Raw genomic sequence first — 19,799 nt, 5'->3', positions numbered from 1 at the left:
CGTTACTGTCACTGATGTGACAATGATAATTACGGTTTTAAAACTGTTTTAAATTGTTTTAGTATTTTCGTTGATTGCTTATTGTATTAGATTTTGTATGTAAACTGCCCCGAGACAGTACCACTGTTACGGGCAATATAAAAATCCCCCGATAAATAAAATAAACAAGAGTGTGCCCTCCAAACCACCCTTTTTCCCCAGGGGAATTGTTAGTCTGGAGCTGATCTGTAATTCTGTATGGTTCCCGGGATCCCACCTGTAGGCTGGCATCCCTTGAGACACACCTTGCAAACACAAACTCCAGAATGTGCTGTGCTCCGTATTGCAAATCAGAGACCAGTTAAATGGGATGGAGGCATCCAGTTAAGTTGATGGACAGTAGATTGTGGATGGGCAAAAGGAACTATTTCTTTAAATGAGTGATTAAAATGTGCCGTTTGCTGCCAAAGACCACAGTTATGTTCATAGACGTAGATGACTCTATAATTGAATTTGACAGATTCACAGAGGATAGTGGCCACTAGCCATGGTGATTAGAGAGAACCTTCCCATTCACAGGCAATAAACCTCTGAAGCCCAGGGCCAGGAGGCAGCATCAAGGGAAGACCTCGACCTCTTATGTCCTTCTTGTCAGCCCTCCTTAGTAAATGTGGGACAGGAGACTCGACTAAAAGGATCCATCTAGGTTTTTCCTTATGTTTTTAAATGCAATTCACGGTGGCTTTTAAGTTCCTATTCCAGATGCTGGTTAAAATTCTGGTACAATGTTTTTGTCATGTCGGGGAGCAGGGAATCAAACCCAGCTTGCCAGATTAGAAATCCACACTCCTGACCACTACCCCAAGCTGCCTCTAACCAGGATTGCTCCCTGCTTAGCTTCTGAGATCTGATGAGATCAGGCTAGCCTGGGCCATCCCAGTCAGGGTGGGTGTCAATACATCCCTATTGAACTAAATGCTAATGCAGCTTTTATTTGCTCTATGTTGTTTGTCTTTATTTTGACTTCTCTCTTCCTGTATCCTTCCAGATTTGTTCCTTACGAAAGTGGCGTCCGACAACATTCAGTTCGAAACGTGGGCAAATCAGGTAAGGAGCGCAGATAGCACAAAACGCATTTTGATAGGGAAGAAAATTAGCGATGCCTTCAGGTCCCTTAAACACCAAGGGGTCATGCTGCTGCGCTGATTTTTGAAAAGCCAAGAGGTGAAATTACGGGACACATAGCTGCGGTTTTGCACCGTGAACTTTCCCGCTGTTGCTGGGAGGTGATGTTTTACTCAGCATCCTTCCCTCCGCAGGCCTTATCCTGGCTGCCAATTAAGCCAATCACTCTGCCCTAATGTGTGTGTTAACAGGGCTCCTGTAGGGCTGTCATCTGTCGGGTGAGATTGCTGCCGTTCAGCGTGTCGGCAGGACGGTTTATGCGGAGGAATCATATCAACGGAGAATGTTCTTTTCCAAGTTGCTGTCAGGCTTCTGTACTGTCTAGCCCTGAGATCTTGAACTCAGTTGTTGTGAGGGCCAGGCTGGATCTAGATGTCATTTTGTCAGGCTGGGCCGTGCGTGCCATAAAATGCAATGCCAGGTACCAGGGACATTTTACCTCTGACCAGGAGCAGAGCTCAGGACCAAACCAGTCCTCCTTGCCCCTTATGTTTGCCAACTCCAGTTGGACTATCCCTGGACATCTGCGGAGGCCCTGTGTTTGGGGGAGAGAGGGACCACAGCAAGGGGGCAATAATACCTCCCCTTTTGGTCCACATTTGGACTAGTTCCCCCCACAGTTGCTTGCAGGCTGGCTAAGATACTTGGACAGGCCAGTTCCAGTCTTCAGCCATATGATTGACATGCCTGGGAGAAATACAGTTACAGGGGTGCATGCTGTTAACAAATTGCTTTTTGAATACCCAGTTGCTTATTGATACTTGCCTAAATCTGGGGAACCCTTATATGATCTCTGATAATTCTCAGAGTGGGGGGAGGAACAGGGAATGCACCAACCAAGCCACTGTCCTCCTTGCCTTGCCAACAGAAGACTCTTGAAGCAAGGAGAGGCCCGCTTTGGCTTCTGAGACTTTAAAATAAATCCGTAATCCCCAGGGACAAACAGCCTTCTGGGAACGTGACCATATAGCAACTTACAGCACCCGTTCACCCAAGTGTATTTGAGAATGGTGCTTTTGGGGGGGTGGCTTAAATCTGTTACAAAATAGAGATGTCGGCATTGGTTTTTAGATGTGGGACAGATGGGCTACAGCAGATCCATACTGCATAGTAAGGATAGAAGTCTCCTGGGAGGGTGTTGGATGGTTAAAATTGTATTTTGAGATGCAAACTGTTTGGGGAACCTCATGGTGGCAGAATGCAAATGAAAAAAATAAACAAACGAGTGCCTTTCGTCAAGAAGGAATGCTCAGGCCACTGTTCTTGTTCTCTGGACTCAGGAGCGGCACTTGCAGTGGCTTTTCGGAAGCTAAAATAAACTTGTGTCCTCGGTGAACCTGAGGCATCACAGGGATTCACCCGTCCAGAAGAGACAACTCGGTTTTCTCAGTTCTGGTGATTTCCATGAGATTCGAAAGTACATGAAAACACACTCTGTGTTAATGGGAAAGTGCCGTTTAATATCCCAGAGTCTTGTCAAAGCCACTCGAACAACCATCTTGCGATAACAGATTGTTCATATTAGGAACCGTTTGTCTTGCATTGTGTTGACTTTGAGACACAGAAACCTGAAACCAGATTTCTTGCAGCATTCTTAAAGGGGCTTCCTGGAAAGCAGAGAAGTTGGTTTCCCTTCTCTCAGGAACTGGTTCCCTGAGAGTCAGCTTGGTGTAGGGGTTAGGAGCATGGACTTCTAATCTGGCGAGCCGGGTTTGATTCCCCACTCCTATACCTTGGGCTCGCCACAGCACTGATAAAGCTGTTCTGACCAGGCAGAAATATCAGGGCTCTCTCCGCCCCACCTGCCTCACAGGGTACCTGTTGTGGGGAGAGGAAGGCGAAGGCGAATGCCTGGTGGAGGAGCTCCCTTTTGCAGGCCCTGTGGAATTGTGGGAGTTCAGGCAGGGCCCTAGAGCAGGGGTAGTCAACCTGTGGTCCTCCAGATGTCCATGGACTACAATTCCCATGAGCCCCTGCCAGTGTTTGCAGTCCATGAACATCTGTAGTCCATGAACATTGTAGTCCATGAACATCTGGAGGACCACAGGTTGCCCAAGAGGACACCGTCAGGATTAGCCATATGTCTCCTGGGCATCAGGCTGTAATGCCAGGAGGCCTCCAGGCACTCCCTGGAGGTCAACATCTTTATCAGTCTCGAACACTCAGAAGCCACAGGGAGATTCAGGGCAACTCTGAAAGAGTCTTAATTGCTCATGCTAACAGACCAAAACACTAAGGTCAATACTTGAGCCTTCAGTCTTAGCTGTAGTCATCATGTCCGTCTTTCAAATCTCATGATTGCCCGAGCCGCGTTTGTATAGTACTCAAGGACCCCTGCAATGGCGCAGGTATCAAGTTTTGAAAATATCAGTTTACAGCACTTTTTTACATGTGTGTTGTAGCTTTGTCCATGTTTGCAGATTGGTTGGGATTATTTTTTCAAAAATATATGTTTATATCTGACAGGATGGAAATTTTTCTAACGTTACTTACACCAATCAGAAACCCGCTGGCGTGAAGACCGTTGGCCAATCAGTGTTTGCAGATTTTGGTAAGTTTCTGTTCTCTCCCTTCAAAATGTTTGATGCATATATACCAATATGCCCCTTTTGTCTAGCATACCCTTAATAACAGCTACAACATTCCTCTGCTGTATTCTTAACTGCTCAAACGTTCCAATTTTTATAAATGTCCATTGCCATGTAGACCCTGATCAGATAGAAAGGCAGCATAAAAATGTTTTTCCATAATAATAACTCAAGATCACCCTCTGAGATGGTTGGCAAAATAGACTGGGGATGGACAAAACCGATAACTGTCTAGTGGAAGTTCCTACTGTTGGGCTTGGTGATGGGCATAGGATTTGACAAGGGGCTATTAACCACGGCGCCCTGACCTGGAAAGCCTAGGCTAGCCTGATTTTGTCAGATCTTGGAAATTAAGTAGGGTTGGTCCTGGCTTGTATTTGGATGCGGGACTACCAAGGAAGGCCAGAATCATGATGCAGAGGCAAGATGGAAACATCTCTGAAAATCTCTTGCCTTGAAAACCTCACAGGGACACCATAAACTTGAGCGGAGGGGAGAGAGAAATGTGATCGTCGGTCAATGGGGCCTCGGGACTTAGAGGCCAAATGCCTTTGCAGGTTAGATGCTAGACAGCAGCCAGTAGATGAGAACTGTTTTCTGTTGGCCCTCTGGGAGGGCTTCCTTATGCCTCCTAACAGGCCACCCCTGGAAACTGATGGGGGATTAGAGAGCTGTTGGTTTGATCCGGGATGGCTATTCCTACATTGTTGTACTTCTGTTTTTTAAAACCCTCCAGTCATTCGGTTACAAAATGTTAACAGATAAAGTGCTTATAAAGCTCAAGATACATGAGAAACATTTAAATTAATTAAAGCAGCTTAGACAAAGATGGATGAAACATTTCAACATTCTTAATGGTTATAATTGCCAGTTGTTTCTCTAAGCTTCAGAATAAAGAGAACTCTTAATTATATGCAAATCTAGCTTAAAGTGATTTTTTTTTTGTACCAGCGCAGTGTTAAAAAAACAATAACACTGCATTAAGTATCATTTCAGGCCAAAAAGGCTGCTGCTGATTTTATAACTTTTAGGATGTTTATTTTTATCCATTGGTTTTTATATTGTTACCCACTTGGTCCAGTATATTTTATTCTTGTTTAGAGGTTGGCTTTATATGTTGCATATGTGAAGAAACTGAATGACTCATGCGCAAATAGGTAGCCCTAGTTACATTTCCCTAGCTCAGGCTTTCTCAACCAGGGTTTCATGAAACCCCGGGGGTTCTTTTATTTTTATTTTTATTTATTACTTGAATTTATATACCGCTGTTCCCGTTCCAGCTCATGGTGGTTTACACAATAAAAGAGTAAAAATACAATTGTTGTTGTTGTTAGATGCTAAGTCATGTCCAACCCATTGCGACCCCATGGACAATGATCCTCCAGGCCTTCCTGTCCTCTACCATTCCCCGGAGTCCATTTAAGTTTGCACCTACTGCTTCAGTGACTCCATCCAGCCACCTCATTCTCTGTCATCCCCTTCTTCTTTTGCCCTCGATCACTCCCAGCATTAGGCTCTTCTCCAGGGAGTCCTTCCTTCTCATGAGGTGGCCAAAGTATTTGAGTTTCATCTTCAGGATCTGGCCTTCTAAGGAGCAGTCAGGGTTGATCTCCTCTGGGACTGACCAGTTTGTTCGCCTTGCAGTCCAAGGGACTCGCAAGAGTCTTCTCCAGCACCAAAATCCTCAATTCTTTGATGCTCGGCCTTCCTTATTATTTTTTTTCTATATTTTTAAAATTTGTTAAACATTTATTGGGTGATATCACCATGTATGGTCATGTCTACAACATATGTGAATCCAGCACTTACAGTGGAATACCCGGAACACTTTCCTGAAAGCAAGCCCCTCTGAGTAGACTTCAGATTCTGAGCAGACCTGCTTCAGATTGCTCTGTGAGTCTATCTCAGAGAAATCAGTATTGAGAGAGGGAATTCAACGGCGGAAGAAAAATCCTTCCTTCCTAGCTAAAGATGTTGGGATTGAACACATGTACTCTTGAATCCCCCCACCCCTTCTACATTTCCTGAATTCTAAGTTAAGCCACAGTTCCCTGAAATGTGGCAGATTTCTAAAATGACAATGCACCCTTTGGTGATATTATCTGCTGCTGTTAGCTGTCACACTTGGCAAGATGAAATTCAACACCAGATTACTTTTTTCCCCTTACATCGTTCAAAATAAATGCATTTGACATATATTTTCTGCTTATTAGTATTCATGGCATTTTCTAATACCATCTGCTTTTGGGGAATCATTAACAACTTTCTACACCAGGATAATGTAAAAAATGAAGAGGCCTGGACAAAAGATGGTTTTGAGCATTGTGCATATCTTCCCAAGAAAAAGCCTCATGGGACTTAAAATAATAGACTGCATGCAAATATTTGAGTTCTGCTTAAATGATAATGAACATTTTAATTTAACCTCACTGTAAAAAAATCAATACAATCCCCCCCTCCAGTTTAATCCATATGTACTTTTTACTTTTAAAGGCTTTAGAGCCTCTTGTGGCGCAGAGTGGTAAGGCAGCGACATGCTGTCTGAAGCTCTGACCATGAGGCTGGGAGTTCGATCCCAGCAGCCGGCTCAAGGTTGACTCAGCCTTCCATCCTTCCGAGGTCGGTAAAATGAGTACCCAGCTTGCTGGGGGGTAAACGGTAATGACTGGGGAAGGCACTGGCAAACCACCCCGTATTGAGTCTGCCATGAAAACGCTGGAGGGTGTCACCCCAAGGGTCAGGCATGACTCGGTGCTCGCACAGGTGATACCTTTACCTTTTACTTTTTACTTTGGTCAGTGTCTGCACACTGAAGGCATTTTAACTATGTTTATAACAGCCCATTATGTTACCCATGGGAGACAGCATTTAATTCTACTCAGGCAAATTGTGGGATTAACATGCAATCTGCAGCGCATAGTAATCGTCAGATGTTTTTTTGCATATTTTGATCATGATGATTCCAAATCTGAACAATGCTACATTGTCATCCAAGGGAAATGTATTTCCAAGTTGTCACCCACAGCTTCCAATGGAGCGAGAACACAAGAAGAGCCCTGCTGGATCTGATCGGGGTCCATCTAATTCAGCATCCTATTTTATACGGTTGCCAACCAGTTCTTCCGGAGGTTCAACACCAGGACACAGAGGCTGAGGCCTTCACTGGAGGCTGCATCCTGGCACTGGGATCCAGAGGTTTACTCCCTCTGAAGGTTGAATTTCCCTTTAGTTGCCATGGCTAGTAGCTACTAATGAGCCTATTCTCTGTAAAAGTAGACACAAACCAGCAGTTTGTAAGAGCTAGGGCAGCCTTTCTAAACTTTTTTACTGCTGAGAAACCCCTGAAATATTCTTCAAGCTTTGAGAAACCCCAGAAGCGGCGCAATTGTTCAGAATATGGTTGGGAAGCAAAGCTGTGGACACGCCCACCTGGGGCCCCTCCCCTTCCCACCCCCTCCATCACTGGCCAATTGTGGTCTTCCTCCACCTAGACGTTTCCTGTTTGTGTTTTGCAAATAGAAACACAGTCGTAAATGTGTGCTATCCAAAGGCCTGCTGCTCCCAACATACAGCCGTGTCATTCTTCTTTAGAAGTAAACGCCATTGAGCTCCGTCATAAGCTCCTTGAGCGGAACAGCGCAAAATAATTTGTGTTTCCAAAAACCCCATCGGAGCTACTCATTCAGCTGTAGCTCTTGTCTCGTTACAAGCTTCGGAATAGCAAGCTGCGGGAAGAGAAAGACAAATCGCACATTGGCCTGTTTGGGCATTTTGGTCTGCTGGCGGAATTGTGCTTTTTTTTGGCACCCCGGTTTGTTGCATGGTATGAATAGTTTTCAGGAAGTGGCATCACGGAATGAAAGCTACGGAAGGATTCTGACTGGCGCGGTGACTCTGAGAGTGAACACAGTTCTCGAACCATCCCCCATTTAGATCCCACTTCTGGCACAAACTTAATAGGTCGCCCATGGCAAGAAGCCCCTGAGCCTCGGTGTCCCTCCATCTTCATTATGGGGGTACCACCTTCCTTACAGAGTGGATGTAATAGTTACAGTGAGGTGAGTTGGAACCAGCAGTAGATTTCCGCAAATAGATGTTTGCTGATCCACTCCCCACCCCGCTGCAGATTACTGACTCCTCATGCTGTTCTTTGGTAGTTCTCTATCCGCAGGAGCAGAATTTGGGGGGGGGGGGGGGCTTGGTACTGCGGGAAGATGGAGGAAGGAAGTAGTCCCATTCTACCAGTGGGAATCCCTTCCCCTGAATCCAGCCCTGTGGGTAAACGCAAAAGAAGCCTTTCTGCCTGCGGGGAGCTGCTTTTGTATTTGGCCGCAGGGTCTGGAATCCAGGCCAGGCAATGTGAAGCACATGAATCTAGAAAGCCCTTTTATACACATGCTCGGTCATAATTTGCCACTGGTTAAGGCTGCCCACTAGAGAGCCTTGTGAGTCTTCCCATGTTTCCAGTAGAGAAGAACAGCTTGTTCAGTGAATAGGACCCAACTTCACAGGATGCCAAGTAGCAGTGGTGGAGGGAGTAATTATCTTTTGCTATAGCAACCGGCACATTGCGATTCACCGTCGTGACGTTGGGAGAACAGAGGAAAACATAATGGACGGCTGTGCTTGTTTGGTTGGCAGCGCGCTCTCCACAAAAGCAGCATTCTCTCAGGCACTGGCTTTCCCATCCTAGTTGTTTGGATGTTGTTTACGCTGCTGCAGCGACGTCTCAATCTGTAATTCCCGTCTCTGATGTTTAGCTAGCTAAGTACTCAGATACTCAGATTCCAGCAGGATACAGCGTTCAAGTCTGTAACAGCCCTTCAGGCAGGGCAGATACCCAGATAGACAGTGCTAGCTCACTGTGGCATTAATGACTCACCAACCCTTATAGTTACTCCGCTTTCCAAAAGTGGGCGTGGGCTAGAGCGGCTATTCTCAACAGAGGCTATATGCCCCCCCCCGGAGGGGCTCTGGCACATCAGAGGGGGGCCACAGACTGGAAAATGCGAGAAGGGTAGCCCGAAACATTTATGGGGAGCCCTGGTGACTGATCCAATGAAATACCATTTTTGTCATGTGTGGTGTCATTAATTGCTAGAAAGTTCGACCTTCAACAAGGGAAAGAAAAAGAAATCCTGTAATCCATTCCTTTGTGTGTGCTAAGAATTATAGAATCATGTAGTTGGAAGGGGCCTCCAGTTCAATTCTGGGCATAAACTTGTGTGTGCAAGCTATATCGGAAGAAGGGTATTTGCACACAGACACTTATACCCCTGCACACTTTTGGCCCTTGTTTGAGGAGAAAAGTGGGCTATACATGTTGTAAAAATGTAACGTTTCAGCCCTCAGTTTGGATGGAGTCCCAGTTTATTGACAGGTTTTGCTGAATAACGCGGATTGTGCTAATCCCGGTCCCAGTCTTAAAAAGGTAAAGGTATCCCCTGTGCAAGCACTGGGTCATGTCTGACCCTTGGGGTGACGCCCTCCAGCGTTTTCATGGCAGACTCAATACGGGGTGGTTTGCCAGTGCCTTCCCCAGTCATTACCGTTTACCCCCCAGCAAGCTGGGTACTCATTTTACCAACCTCGGAAGGATGGAAGGCTGAGTCGACCTTGAGTCGGCTGCTGGGATTGAACTCCCAGCCTCATGGGCAGAGCTTTCAGACTGCATGTCTGCTGCCTTACCACTCTGCGCCACAAGAGGCTCTTTGTCCCAGTCTTAAAGTGAGTTAATTTTTGGAGCCTGCCAATGCAGACCTGACAAGAATCCTTTGTGTCAAGGACAGGAGTTGTGAAGGTACAGCAGAAACCTGTTCACGTGCATGTTGACGTCTCTGCAATCAGATCTTTAAAAAAATATAGAGACCCTCCGTTAAATTAACCCGGCTTCTGCCTTGTATTTGCACCAAGACAAGAAGGGCCTTTTTAGTTAGCCGCGTTCTTAAGGAGTGATGGAATCAGCCTAGTTGTTTTCTGTTCTCATTAGTATTCACAGTATCTTGCAGCAGGCTTCTCCCGGCAAAGAGAAGAATGTTCCTTAACAAGAGTTTAATAGCACAGTCGAGGGCATGTTGCATGTTCACCCTGTGTATGCATTTAATACAAGGCAATTGTTTCCCCATTGCAAAGTCAGCCCCGCTATCCGTTGCCTCCCCGCAAGTGGTTTCCAGCGGCGTCCGCCGTATCTCATGCCTTCTGTTGTGGAACTGCAGTGAGTTATTTGGGCCTGCTGAAACCCAGAGGGGGGCCGTGCGAGGGCGCTTCCTCCTTCCTTTTGATGGTTTTGTAGCCTTGCATTAATTCTCTGATCCAATTAAATTTTTCTCACCAATTAAGCTTGTCACAGCAGCCCGGCTCTGTCGAAGCTTGCCCGCGCTGGTCACTTGAAGCCTAACGTACACGTTCTCTAGCAAACTCCTTCTCCATGTGTCTCTTGGTGTTTTGCAGTGTGCTCTCGAATCAAGCAGGCTGGAGCCAAACAACTAGCCCATTTTTCTTCGGACATTGGTCCATGCTAGGCAAAGGCATCCATGCTCACGTCAAAGGTTTTGTTACGCATGCAGGGACGTTGTATTGTCTACTAGGATTAAAACAGCTCTCCAGGATCTTGGGCAGAGATCTTTTGTATCGCTTCCCCCCCCCCCCAATCCTTTCATTGGAGATGCCAGGGGTCGATGCAGACCATGGACTTTGCACATGCCAAGCATATGCTCTACCCCTGAGCCACAGCCCATCACCCCATTTCAGTTCCACATTACACCAGAAGGCTCATTGGAGTATAAGGCTTCAGCGGTGTTGAATGTATATCCAAAGAATGTACACAATATATATTGGATATGGTTGTCCAGCACAACAGAGTTTAACTCTGTGCTGTGAAGATGACTGGGCCACCTTGGTTTCACATCCTGTCCGCGTGTCCCCCCCACTATATGGGGAAGGAGAGGGGGCGCGCATGCTCTGGCTCCACCCTCTTTGCGATGTGATCACTTAGTGGAGGAGATGCCCCTGTGAAAACCAATGCTTCTTTATTTATTTTTATATTTATATGTATTTCCCGCCACTCCCGAGGCTGGCTCGTGGCGGATCACACCATTTAAGACCCCCATAAAAGGACTTAAAACCCCTTACAATCATGACATTACAACGCAACAAACATGGCGAAAAATATGGCGATTAAATCTTCTTGATTTAATCTCCCGAAGTCTCTGTCGTTCATCCGCTGCAGCACGCTTCTCGATCTGTTTAATTTTCTGATTAAAACGAGTTCTGTAGTGCAGCCATGTAACATTAAGAAAGCCTGGGAAATATTATTTCAGCCACTTCACAAGTATGAGCGTCCATAATGAGTACATTGGCAGTCTTCATCTGCGGGTCCTTTTCATAGAGCTCCTTCCACACAAATGAGTATAAAAATTGTGGTGGAGAGGGAGCATCTTTTCTTCTAAAGTGGGCAGGAGCTGGATGGAGTAAAACCATTTAATAAACTTGTTACATTTTTGTGGAGATGGCTGCCCTGCTTGCATCGTGAAATTGGATTTAGAAACTCAATACGAAACAAGGATACAAAATGTATCCAAGCTTCCGCTTCACAGGAAACATCTTTTAAGAATGAATGAGAATCTGGTATAGTCTTACTTCTGACTCTATCAAGGTTTATTTTTGTTCTGTTCTGTTCTTTTTCTTTTTTTTTCTTTTTTTTTTGCTTTCACCAGTGTGATGTTTTATAAGGAAGGGTGAAACTTTTATCAAAAGTAGGGGAACAGAAGAGTTCCCTTCCTCCTCCCACAACAGGTACCCTGTGAGGTAAGTGGGGCTGAGAGAGCTCTGTCATGACTGCTCTGTTAGAACAGTACTATCAGGACTGTGACTAGCCCCAGGTCACCCAGCTGGCTGCACATGGAGGAGTGGGGAATCAATCCCAGTTCTCCAGATTAGAAGCCTCTTAACCAGTACACCATGTTGGCTCTCTTTTCGTCAAATGCTAAACTTGGGCTAAAACGGTGCTTTCTTGATTCTCGCAGATAAAAAAATGGATATTCCAATTCTGTTTTGCAGAGATTCAAATCCCAGCGCCGCCCTTTTAGATTTTCTCCCGTCTCATGTTTTGTTTAAATTGATTTTTAAAAAGTAGACCTAATTATGCATGCTGTCAGGCTCAGAATACTCCGAATGTTTACAAGGACCCAATTTAATCTTGAAGTTCATTTCATCTAGACATCCTGTGACAGTTGCTTAGTTGGGTATGCAGACCTCACGACAGCCATGATTCTGGCCCTGCTTGTAAACCCGGGAACTCAGGAAATAACTTTGTGTTCTGTTCTGTCATCAGCAGCTGTATCCATGTAGCCTGCTCTCGGAAGCTATGCGGGGTCGGTACCTGGAGGGCAGATTTCAAGTCAGGCAGTGGCAAACTGCCCCTTTCTCACTTAGCTTGAATGCCTCTTGTTGGGGCTGCCGTAGGTTTGCTGCCTGCAACTTGCTGGAGCTTCACACCCGACTTTACACACACACACACACAGAGTTGTATTTGTATTGCATGCTTAATTTTTCAAGGGCAGGTTCAGACATGTAGCATGCTGACACCCAGCACCTGCTCAAGCACCCCAATACATATTAGGGGGGGGGAAGTGATTTTATTGCTGTATCAGTAGGCGCATGGGCTTACAGCAGTGGTAGTCAAACTGCGGCCCTCCATATATCCATGGACTACAATTCCCATGAGCCCCTGCCAGCGAATGCTGGCAGGGGCTCATGGGAATTGTAGTCCATGGACATCTGGAGGGCCGCAGTTTGACTACTCCTGGCTTACGGTCTGAGCCAGCTCACCCTGCCCTGATCGCTTGTATCCCCGCTGTCGTTCCAGATTAATTCAGAATTAAAGTATTTGGACTTGTATTTTCCCAGAGACTCCACACCCCAAGAGGTGTGCTTTATCAAGAAGCATAGAGACAGAGGAATTAATTTTAGAATCATATTTTTACCATTTCAAGGTCTCGTGGGAAGAAATATTATCCTCGTTTTCAGTTGAGACAGCACATTTTAGGTGTGACAAAGAACCAGATGTAGAGACGAGAGAGAAGAGCTGAATTTCTGTTCTCTACTTTTTACTACCCGAAGGTGTCTCAAAGCTGCTGCACTTCCTCTTCCCACAACACCCTGTGAGGTGGGTGAGTCTGAGAGAGCTCTGAGAGAACTGTGACTGGCCCAAGGTCACCCAGCAGACCTCATGTGTCTCAAAGGAGCTTGGAATTGCCTACCCTTCTTCTCCCCACATCAGACACCCTGTGAGATAGGTGAGGCTGGGGGAGCTCTGAGAGAACTGTTGATTGGCCCAAGGTTACCCAGCTGGCTGCATGTGGAAGAGGAGTGGGGAATCAAACCCAGTTCTCCAGATTAGAGGCTGCTACTCATGCTGGTTCTAGCGTGGTGCAGTGGTTAAGAGAGCAGCTTCTAATCTTGAGAGCCAGATTTGATTCCCCATTCATCCACATGCAGCCAGCTGGGTGACCTTGGGCTAGCTACAGTCCTATTAGAGCTGTTCTCATACAGCAGTTCTGTCAGGGCTCTCTCAGCCCCACCTACTTCACAGGGTGTCTGATGTGCAGAGTCTTCCTTGGTGGTCTCCCTTCCCTCCCTGCTTAGCTTCTGCAATCTGAGGAGATTCAGTCACACCATGCCACCCTCCCTCCTGCATATGCTCTTACTGCGTCCCCACCAACTAAGGACAGCCACTGTTTGGGGGTTTGAGTCTCTATCTTGTTATTCTTTGGAAGGATCCTTTTTTTAAAACAAAAGCTTACCTGCAAGGGTGCCTTGGGGTACCCTCAGCACATCTAATTACTCTGTAAAGCGGCACAAAGTTCTTCTGTCGCTTTGGCTGCAGCAGATTAATTTCAGAAACATGTTTTACCGTCTTGCTGCAAGATCTCGTGGGAAGAAGTTATTATCCCCGTTTTCAGTTGAGGCAGCACATTTGAGGGACGACAGAGGCCACGTGTACAGAGGTGCGCATGCTGCCATCCCGCCTGCAGAGCTGATGCTGCTGAACGTGTCGGCTGTGGAGAGTATAAAAGGACCCCTCTGAAAGACTGGAAGGCAAGGACTGCTTTGGTTCGTCCAAAAGCTACTCCAAAAGGATTATATTTTCTCCTAAGCATTTGGAGTAACAGACTTAATAGTCCAGACCAGGGACAGTCAAACTGCGGCCCTCCAGATGTCCATGGACTACAATTCCCATGAGTCCCTGTCAGCATTCGCTGGCAGGGGCTCATGGGAATTGTAGTCCATGGACATCTGGAGGGCCGCAGTTTGAGTACCCCTGGTCCAGACTATAATTTTGTTTCTGCTAAATTATTTGCTATTATTCCAGCTTTAAATTAGTCAGGTAGACGTCGAATGTCTCTAGCATCACCTACCAGCCTTATGAATAAATGGAGCCGGACGATGGAGTCCTGTTTTCTGTAAACTCCAGAAAGTTGATTGAGGTGGAGAGGATGTGTTCATGCAGTCCCGTTCCTATCCCTGTCAACTCCTGCTGGGGTATTTACATCCCTAATTAAAAAGGACAAAGCCTCGGGAGGGTTTTATTTAAATTGAAAATTAATCCAAATAGCGGCATAAACGTTATCGCAGTGGGTGGGAAAAGAAAACTGGAAGCAAGCTAGTGCACGTAACGAAGATTTTCTTGTATTTCTGAGGCTAAGCCAAATGACCTTTGGAAAGCAGGTTGTCTCATCTAAGTATCTAAATATGTAAATAAAGCACATTCTCTAAAAATACCACTTATTTAAAAAAACAGTAGCGAGAGTTGGATTTTTTTAAGGTCTTGACGGCTATTTAAAAAATGATCGTTCTTATGGTTATTCATAAATGAGTCAATTTAATCTTGCAGGGTTACGTTCAAGACCTGCCCAAAAGGAGTGAATTTGCAGGAGGCGTTTTTGCTAACATCCTGTCTCCTCTGCAGCTCCCTGTGCTCTCCCCAACTCCTTCATAAGTCTGCTGTGCATCAGAAGGTGCTAGTGCAGGCTGGAAGAGGGCTGGGCCTAGGACTCAATCATAGAATGTCTGCTTCACACACGGAAGACCCAGGTTAAATTTCCAGTTTAAAAGATGGGTTAGTAGAGGGTGGGGAAAACCCAAGATCTCAAAAGAGCTTCTGCCAGTTGGAGTAAACCAGAGAGAGTCTCCCAGTGGCTCAGAAGCCACATGCGGCTCTTTGACATTCCCCTTCTGAGCATCATTACCCACTGAGTCACCTGACCCATGTTCCAGAAAAGCGAGCAAGGCAGTTGTCCGGTAGAGCTTGTGGTTGCCACCTTCAGACACCGCATGGACTAGAGGATGGAGAATCCACAAACCTCCTTGAACTGTGGGCCGGGATTGCATTTGTTCTCTTTGACATGCACACAGCAGCATTCTCCATAGCTTTCATGCTCTCATCCTCATGCCCAGGCAAGTCTTGGGGACAGGGCAAGCTGGCTGTACAAAAGACTACCACTACTACTCCCCTCTCGCCGCACCTGGATTGCCCTTTTTGGGTGCTTTGGCAATCTCACCCTCCTAAGGTACTGTTCCTTGTGAGAAAGCAGACAGGGAAGCTCTTCCCTTCCTTCCAGATACAGAAGGTCATGGTGGGGAGAGACAACTGTACATGTTTAGGGGTATTCCAGTAATAAAATGTCATAGTTCTATATTTAGCATTAGTAAGTAGCAGTGTGTTTGGAAGGGCGGTTGCATGGCAGACAGCAGTCGTGTCGCTGTATTGGTTGATGGTCAACTTGAACATGGCTGTCTTCATAAGCTGGGGAGTGAATGCCACTGGACTAGGCAATACTGACCTGCCTAGACTGCTGGTCTGACTTCGTATGTTCATGAAGGGAGCAAAGTTGGCTTACAAGAGGAGAAGCAGTTCATTCCAGTTCTGTGTTCCCCCCTGTACCTTATTGCACAAGCACGTAAAGCTGCCTTATATGGAATTGGACCATTGGTCTGTCAAGAACCAGCTTGGTGTCATGGTTAAGAGCAGTGGCTTCTAATCTAGTGAGCCAGATTTTGATTTCCCACTCCTCCATGTGGGGGATCTTAGGCTCATCACAGTCCTGATAGTGCTGTTCTCATAGAGCAGTTTTTCTCAGAGCTCTCGTAGCCCCACCTACCTCACAGGGTGTCTGTTGTGGGGAGAGGAAAGAAAAGGAGATTGTAAGCTCCTTCCGGTAGTGAAAAGGGGAGTATAAAAATCAACTCTTTTTCTGTTGTCTACTGAAACTCATGGTGGCTCTCCAGGATCTCAGACAACTGATCCTTTTAGCTGGAGATGCAAGGGATTGAACCTGAGACCTTCTACATGCATATAATGTTTTCTAGGCCTTCCGGGCTTACAGGTGGCTGAGGGCACAATGAGCAAAGAGCTGCAGAAGGCAGCAAAAACCTCTGTTCCGTTTTGTAGAAGACTTGAATTTAACCTGTGCGAATAACCTTCAGCATTTAACGGGAAGAGGGGTGGCAATCTCTTGTCACTGGGATGATCCGAAAGGCTAGATAACCATCTGACAGAGCTCCAAATCCCAGTGTATCTTTTTAATTATCTTGACACATTCCTTCATTTACATTGGATCAAAATGTATTGTCTTTCCGCGACTCCGCTGTGTTTCCCCCCCTGCTGATAAAAGGGCGTTTTATCAGAATTATATCTTTTTTATCATCCTGTTTTGCCAGATGGTGACGGACAGACTGAGCACTTACTGCCGGCCTGTTATGATGAAGCCTGCCAAAGGAGCGTCATCTACCTATCTAAGCCACGGCTGGGAGAAGTAAGTTGAGGTTGGATTTCAAGCTTGCTCCCCCCCCCCCCCAAGTATGTCAATTGGGGCCTCTTGGCAATTTGCCGCAGTCTCATTTGCCAGTGGTGGTTGCCATATTAAAGGTGGAGGTTGAGTGTGCTTTTCAAGGTTGCTGTAACCAATCACTGCCCACCCCCCACTCTGGGCCTGTCCTCAAATCTTTCTTCTTTCCAACAGTAAGAGAACCCCAGTGTAGTCCACGGCAAATTTATCTCATTTGTACCCTGCTTTTCCCTCCGGTGGGGACCCAAATGTGTCTTAAATCCCTCTCTAATTCCAACATTCTCCCCTACACAAAAAATAAATGAGCCTAAATCTAATATTAAAAATCACAACAATCAAACACTCATAGGAGAACGTTTTAATCATTCCTGACCTCGGAGTGGCAGGCCTCAAACAGAGACGCTTCAAGGGGAGATTACAACACAAAATTCTGAACTTGAGCTCATTCACAAGTTCAGGAGGCTCTCGAGCTGAACGGGGATATAGGATTCCTATCTCACTACGAAGCTAATTTTCTCCCCCAAAGCATTTCCTCTGTGCTCTAATCAAGCTGATTGCAATGTACATTGTACCTTTCCATCCTTTCGTTTTTTTGCAACACCCTTCTCACCACCTGACTGAGGTATAAGGAGTCCGATCTCCATTCCAACTTGTATCTGAAGAAGGGAGCCTCGACTCTTGTAAACTTGTACTATGAAAATCTTGTTAGTCTCTATGGTGCTCCTCGACTCGAATCTAGCTGTTCTACTGCCGGCCAACACAGCCCCCCTCTGAAACAATATCCTCCCCTTCTTTATTTAACCCTCAAAAAGAAGTAAGTTAGTCTGAGTGTGTGTGATTGGCCCAAGGTCTCCCAGCAAGCTTCCATGGCAGGGTGGGGAACCTGGAATTTGGTCCTGGGTTTCCAGAATCCCAGTCCAACACTTTAACCCCCACACCGTGCTTTAAAACAATAGCTTCTAAAGATAAAGGAGGACAATTTAGATCAAGCACAATAAGCAATTCCTGATTGTCTAGAACAGCTAAGCAACAGAACAAACGAGCCAGAACTGTATGACGTTTCTCTTCGAGATGTACCAAAGGAGGCTGGACAGTCAGAGGTGCTGGAGTATAGGAGAATGGGCCTTAGAACAGCTGTCAGAATTAGGGTGGCTGGGCCAAATTGAGGAACCTTTGGTTCTTTAGCAGAATATTTCAAGAACCTTTCTTTATAGATTCACAGTCACAAAACAAAGATTCTGCTTTGTGGGTTTCTACCCCACCCCCTGCGGGCTACAAAACGCCCTAGCTTTGCTTCAGTAAATAGAAGTGGAGCAAGGCGATGGGCAGTAAAAAGGATGAAAGGGAAAGATTAGTAGGATTAGTAGCACTAGAAGATTAGTAGCACTAGAAGGCCCGGCATTCTGTTTTACTGCTCATGCTATTGCTGCCGGCCTTCATATCAGCTGTATTTAGCCTCTCCGGATGTACAGCAGATGGATAATGGCAGCGGGGAGGAGGAGGGTTGGATTGCTGGGATTTGAGATAAATGGATGTGCCATTCGAGGCTCTTATTGAGCCTTTACTATTCTGATAGACTAATACTGGGTGGATTTTTGGTAGCAGCGCTGAGCAAAAGTTAACTGAACCATGTAAGTTTCTGTTTCCTCTTTTCCTCCATGCCTTATAATGCATCAGGTCATTGGCTAGCCAAGGTCAGGGGTATCTGCTATGCCTGACAGCAACCCTCGAGGGTCTCCAGGAGAGGGCTTTTCTTATCAACTGCTACTTGATCCTTGATTAACTGGAGATGCCAGAGGAGCTTCTGCAGGCCAAGCAGGTGCTCTGTCAATGAACCAAAGCCCCTCACTATGTCACACCCAGAAAGGTGGAAAATCTTGTGCAGCCATCTATGCAATACACCAGTGTGGGATAGTGGTTAGAGCAGCCTTCCTTGACTTTTTTACCATTGAGAAACCCCTGAAACATTCTTCACACTTCGAGAAACCCCAGAAGTGGTGGGATTGTGCAGAATATTGTTGGGAAGGGTAGCTGGGTACACGTCCACCCGGGGCCACTCCCATTCCCACTCCTTCCAGGCCCATCACTGGCCATTTTGGGAGGGGTAGGGGGTTGACATGAGCCTATATGGTCATATCACCTGATAAATGTTTAACACAGATTTAAAACATTTAAAAATTGATTAACTCTCACCCAGTAGGGAAACCTACCCAGAGTCATCAAGAAACCCCAGCGTTTCATGAAACCCTGGTTGAGAAAGACTGCTGCAGGGTTTTCGAGGTGGTAGACCAGAGGTGGGCAAACTGTGGCCCTCCAGATGTCCAAGGACTACAGTTCCCATGAGCCCCTGCCAGCATTTGCTGGCAGGGGCTCATGAGAATTGTAGTCCATGAACATCTGGAGGGCCAGTTTGCCCACCCCTGTGGTAGACGTTCAGAGGTAGTTTGCTATTGCCCACCGCAGTGTTGCATCCCTGGATATCTCCTATCCTGCTTCACTTCTGAGATCATACGAGAGCAGGGGCCATCCAGGTCAGGGCATCTAAAAGTTAGAGCTTGATTCACAATTAATTGTTTGATCACTCAATATGCATCTTTTGGCATGAACATTAAAACGCCGTTTCCGGAGGAGACAAAACAAAACATCGTTTACATTTCAGTGCTGCAGAAATATGTGACAGCGGGTGCTGTTGAAGGAGAACAGTTTCCTTTTCCGAAAGGACGTGGGAACGCCTTTTTGCGAAATGGTTCCTGCCACTAATGATTTTTCTCAGCATTCGTATTAAAAACAGCTGAACATATTTTTTTTCCAATTAAATCGCCTGCTTGATTAATAAGGGCACTGTTTTAACAGCTCAAAAGGTTTTTAATCAATCTGTCTAACCGGTTAATTATTGCAACCCTGCTGCAGATTTTTTGTTGCTCAGGGGCCTTCGATCAGCTGTGAACGTCCACAACAAGTAAAGTCTGAGCCTCTGCAGAGCTCAGGATTCTTTTTGAAGGCATCACTGGAAATCCCTAACAATCGTTGCGTTCTTATTGGCATTCCGGGTAACAGCACAAGCTGCATCTGATGCTGCTCTTTGCCAACTTGCCTTCCAGCTGGGGGTCAGAACTAGCAGGAGCAGATCTCCGATTTCCGCCTGATGGTTCCTACTGAACAATCTTTGAGCAGAGGTGGCTGGATCCTTCTTTCTTGC

The 19,799-nt window shown here is 46.1% G+C and overlaps 1 protein-coding gene across 1 annotated transcript in view; it reads left to right on the top strand.

Moving 5' to 3' along the window:
• The window catches only part of ITFG1 (integrin alpha FG-GAP repeat containing 1), a 102,630-nt gene that overhangs the window by 26,062 nt on the left and 56,769 nt on the right, over nucleotides 1-19,799 (top strand). Inside the window, exons 7-9 of the mRNA XM_077309550.1 lie at nucleotides 1,028-1,086; nucleotides 3,631-3,715; nucleotides 16,473-16,567. Of these exons, the coding sequence (XP_077165665.1) occupies nucleotides 1,028-1,086; nucleotides 3,631-3,715; nucleotides 16,473-16,567 (239 nt within the window). The remainder of the gene's footprint in view (nucleotides 1-1,027; nucleotides 1,087-3,630; nucleotides 3,716-16,472; nucleotides 16,568-19,799) is intronic.

Source organism: Paroedura picta, chromosome 14 (genome assembly GCF_049243985.1).
Source record: "Paroedura picta isolate Pp20150507F chromosome 14, Ppicta_v3.0, whole genome shotgun sequence".
NCBI classification, from domain to species: Eukaryota; Metazoa; Chordata; class Lepidosauria; order Squamata; family Gekkonidae; genus Paroedura; species Paroedura picta.
This window is presented reverse-complemented; position numbering and strand designations above follow the sequence as displayed.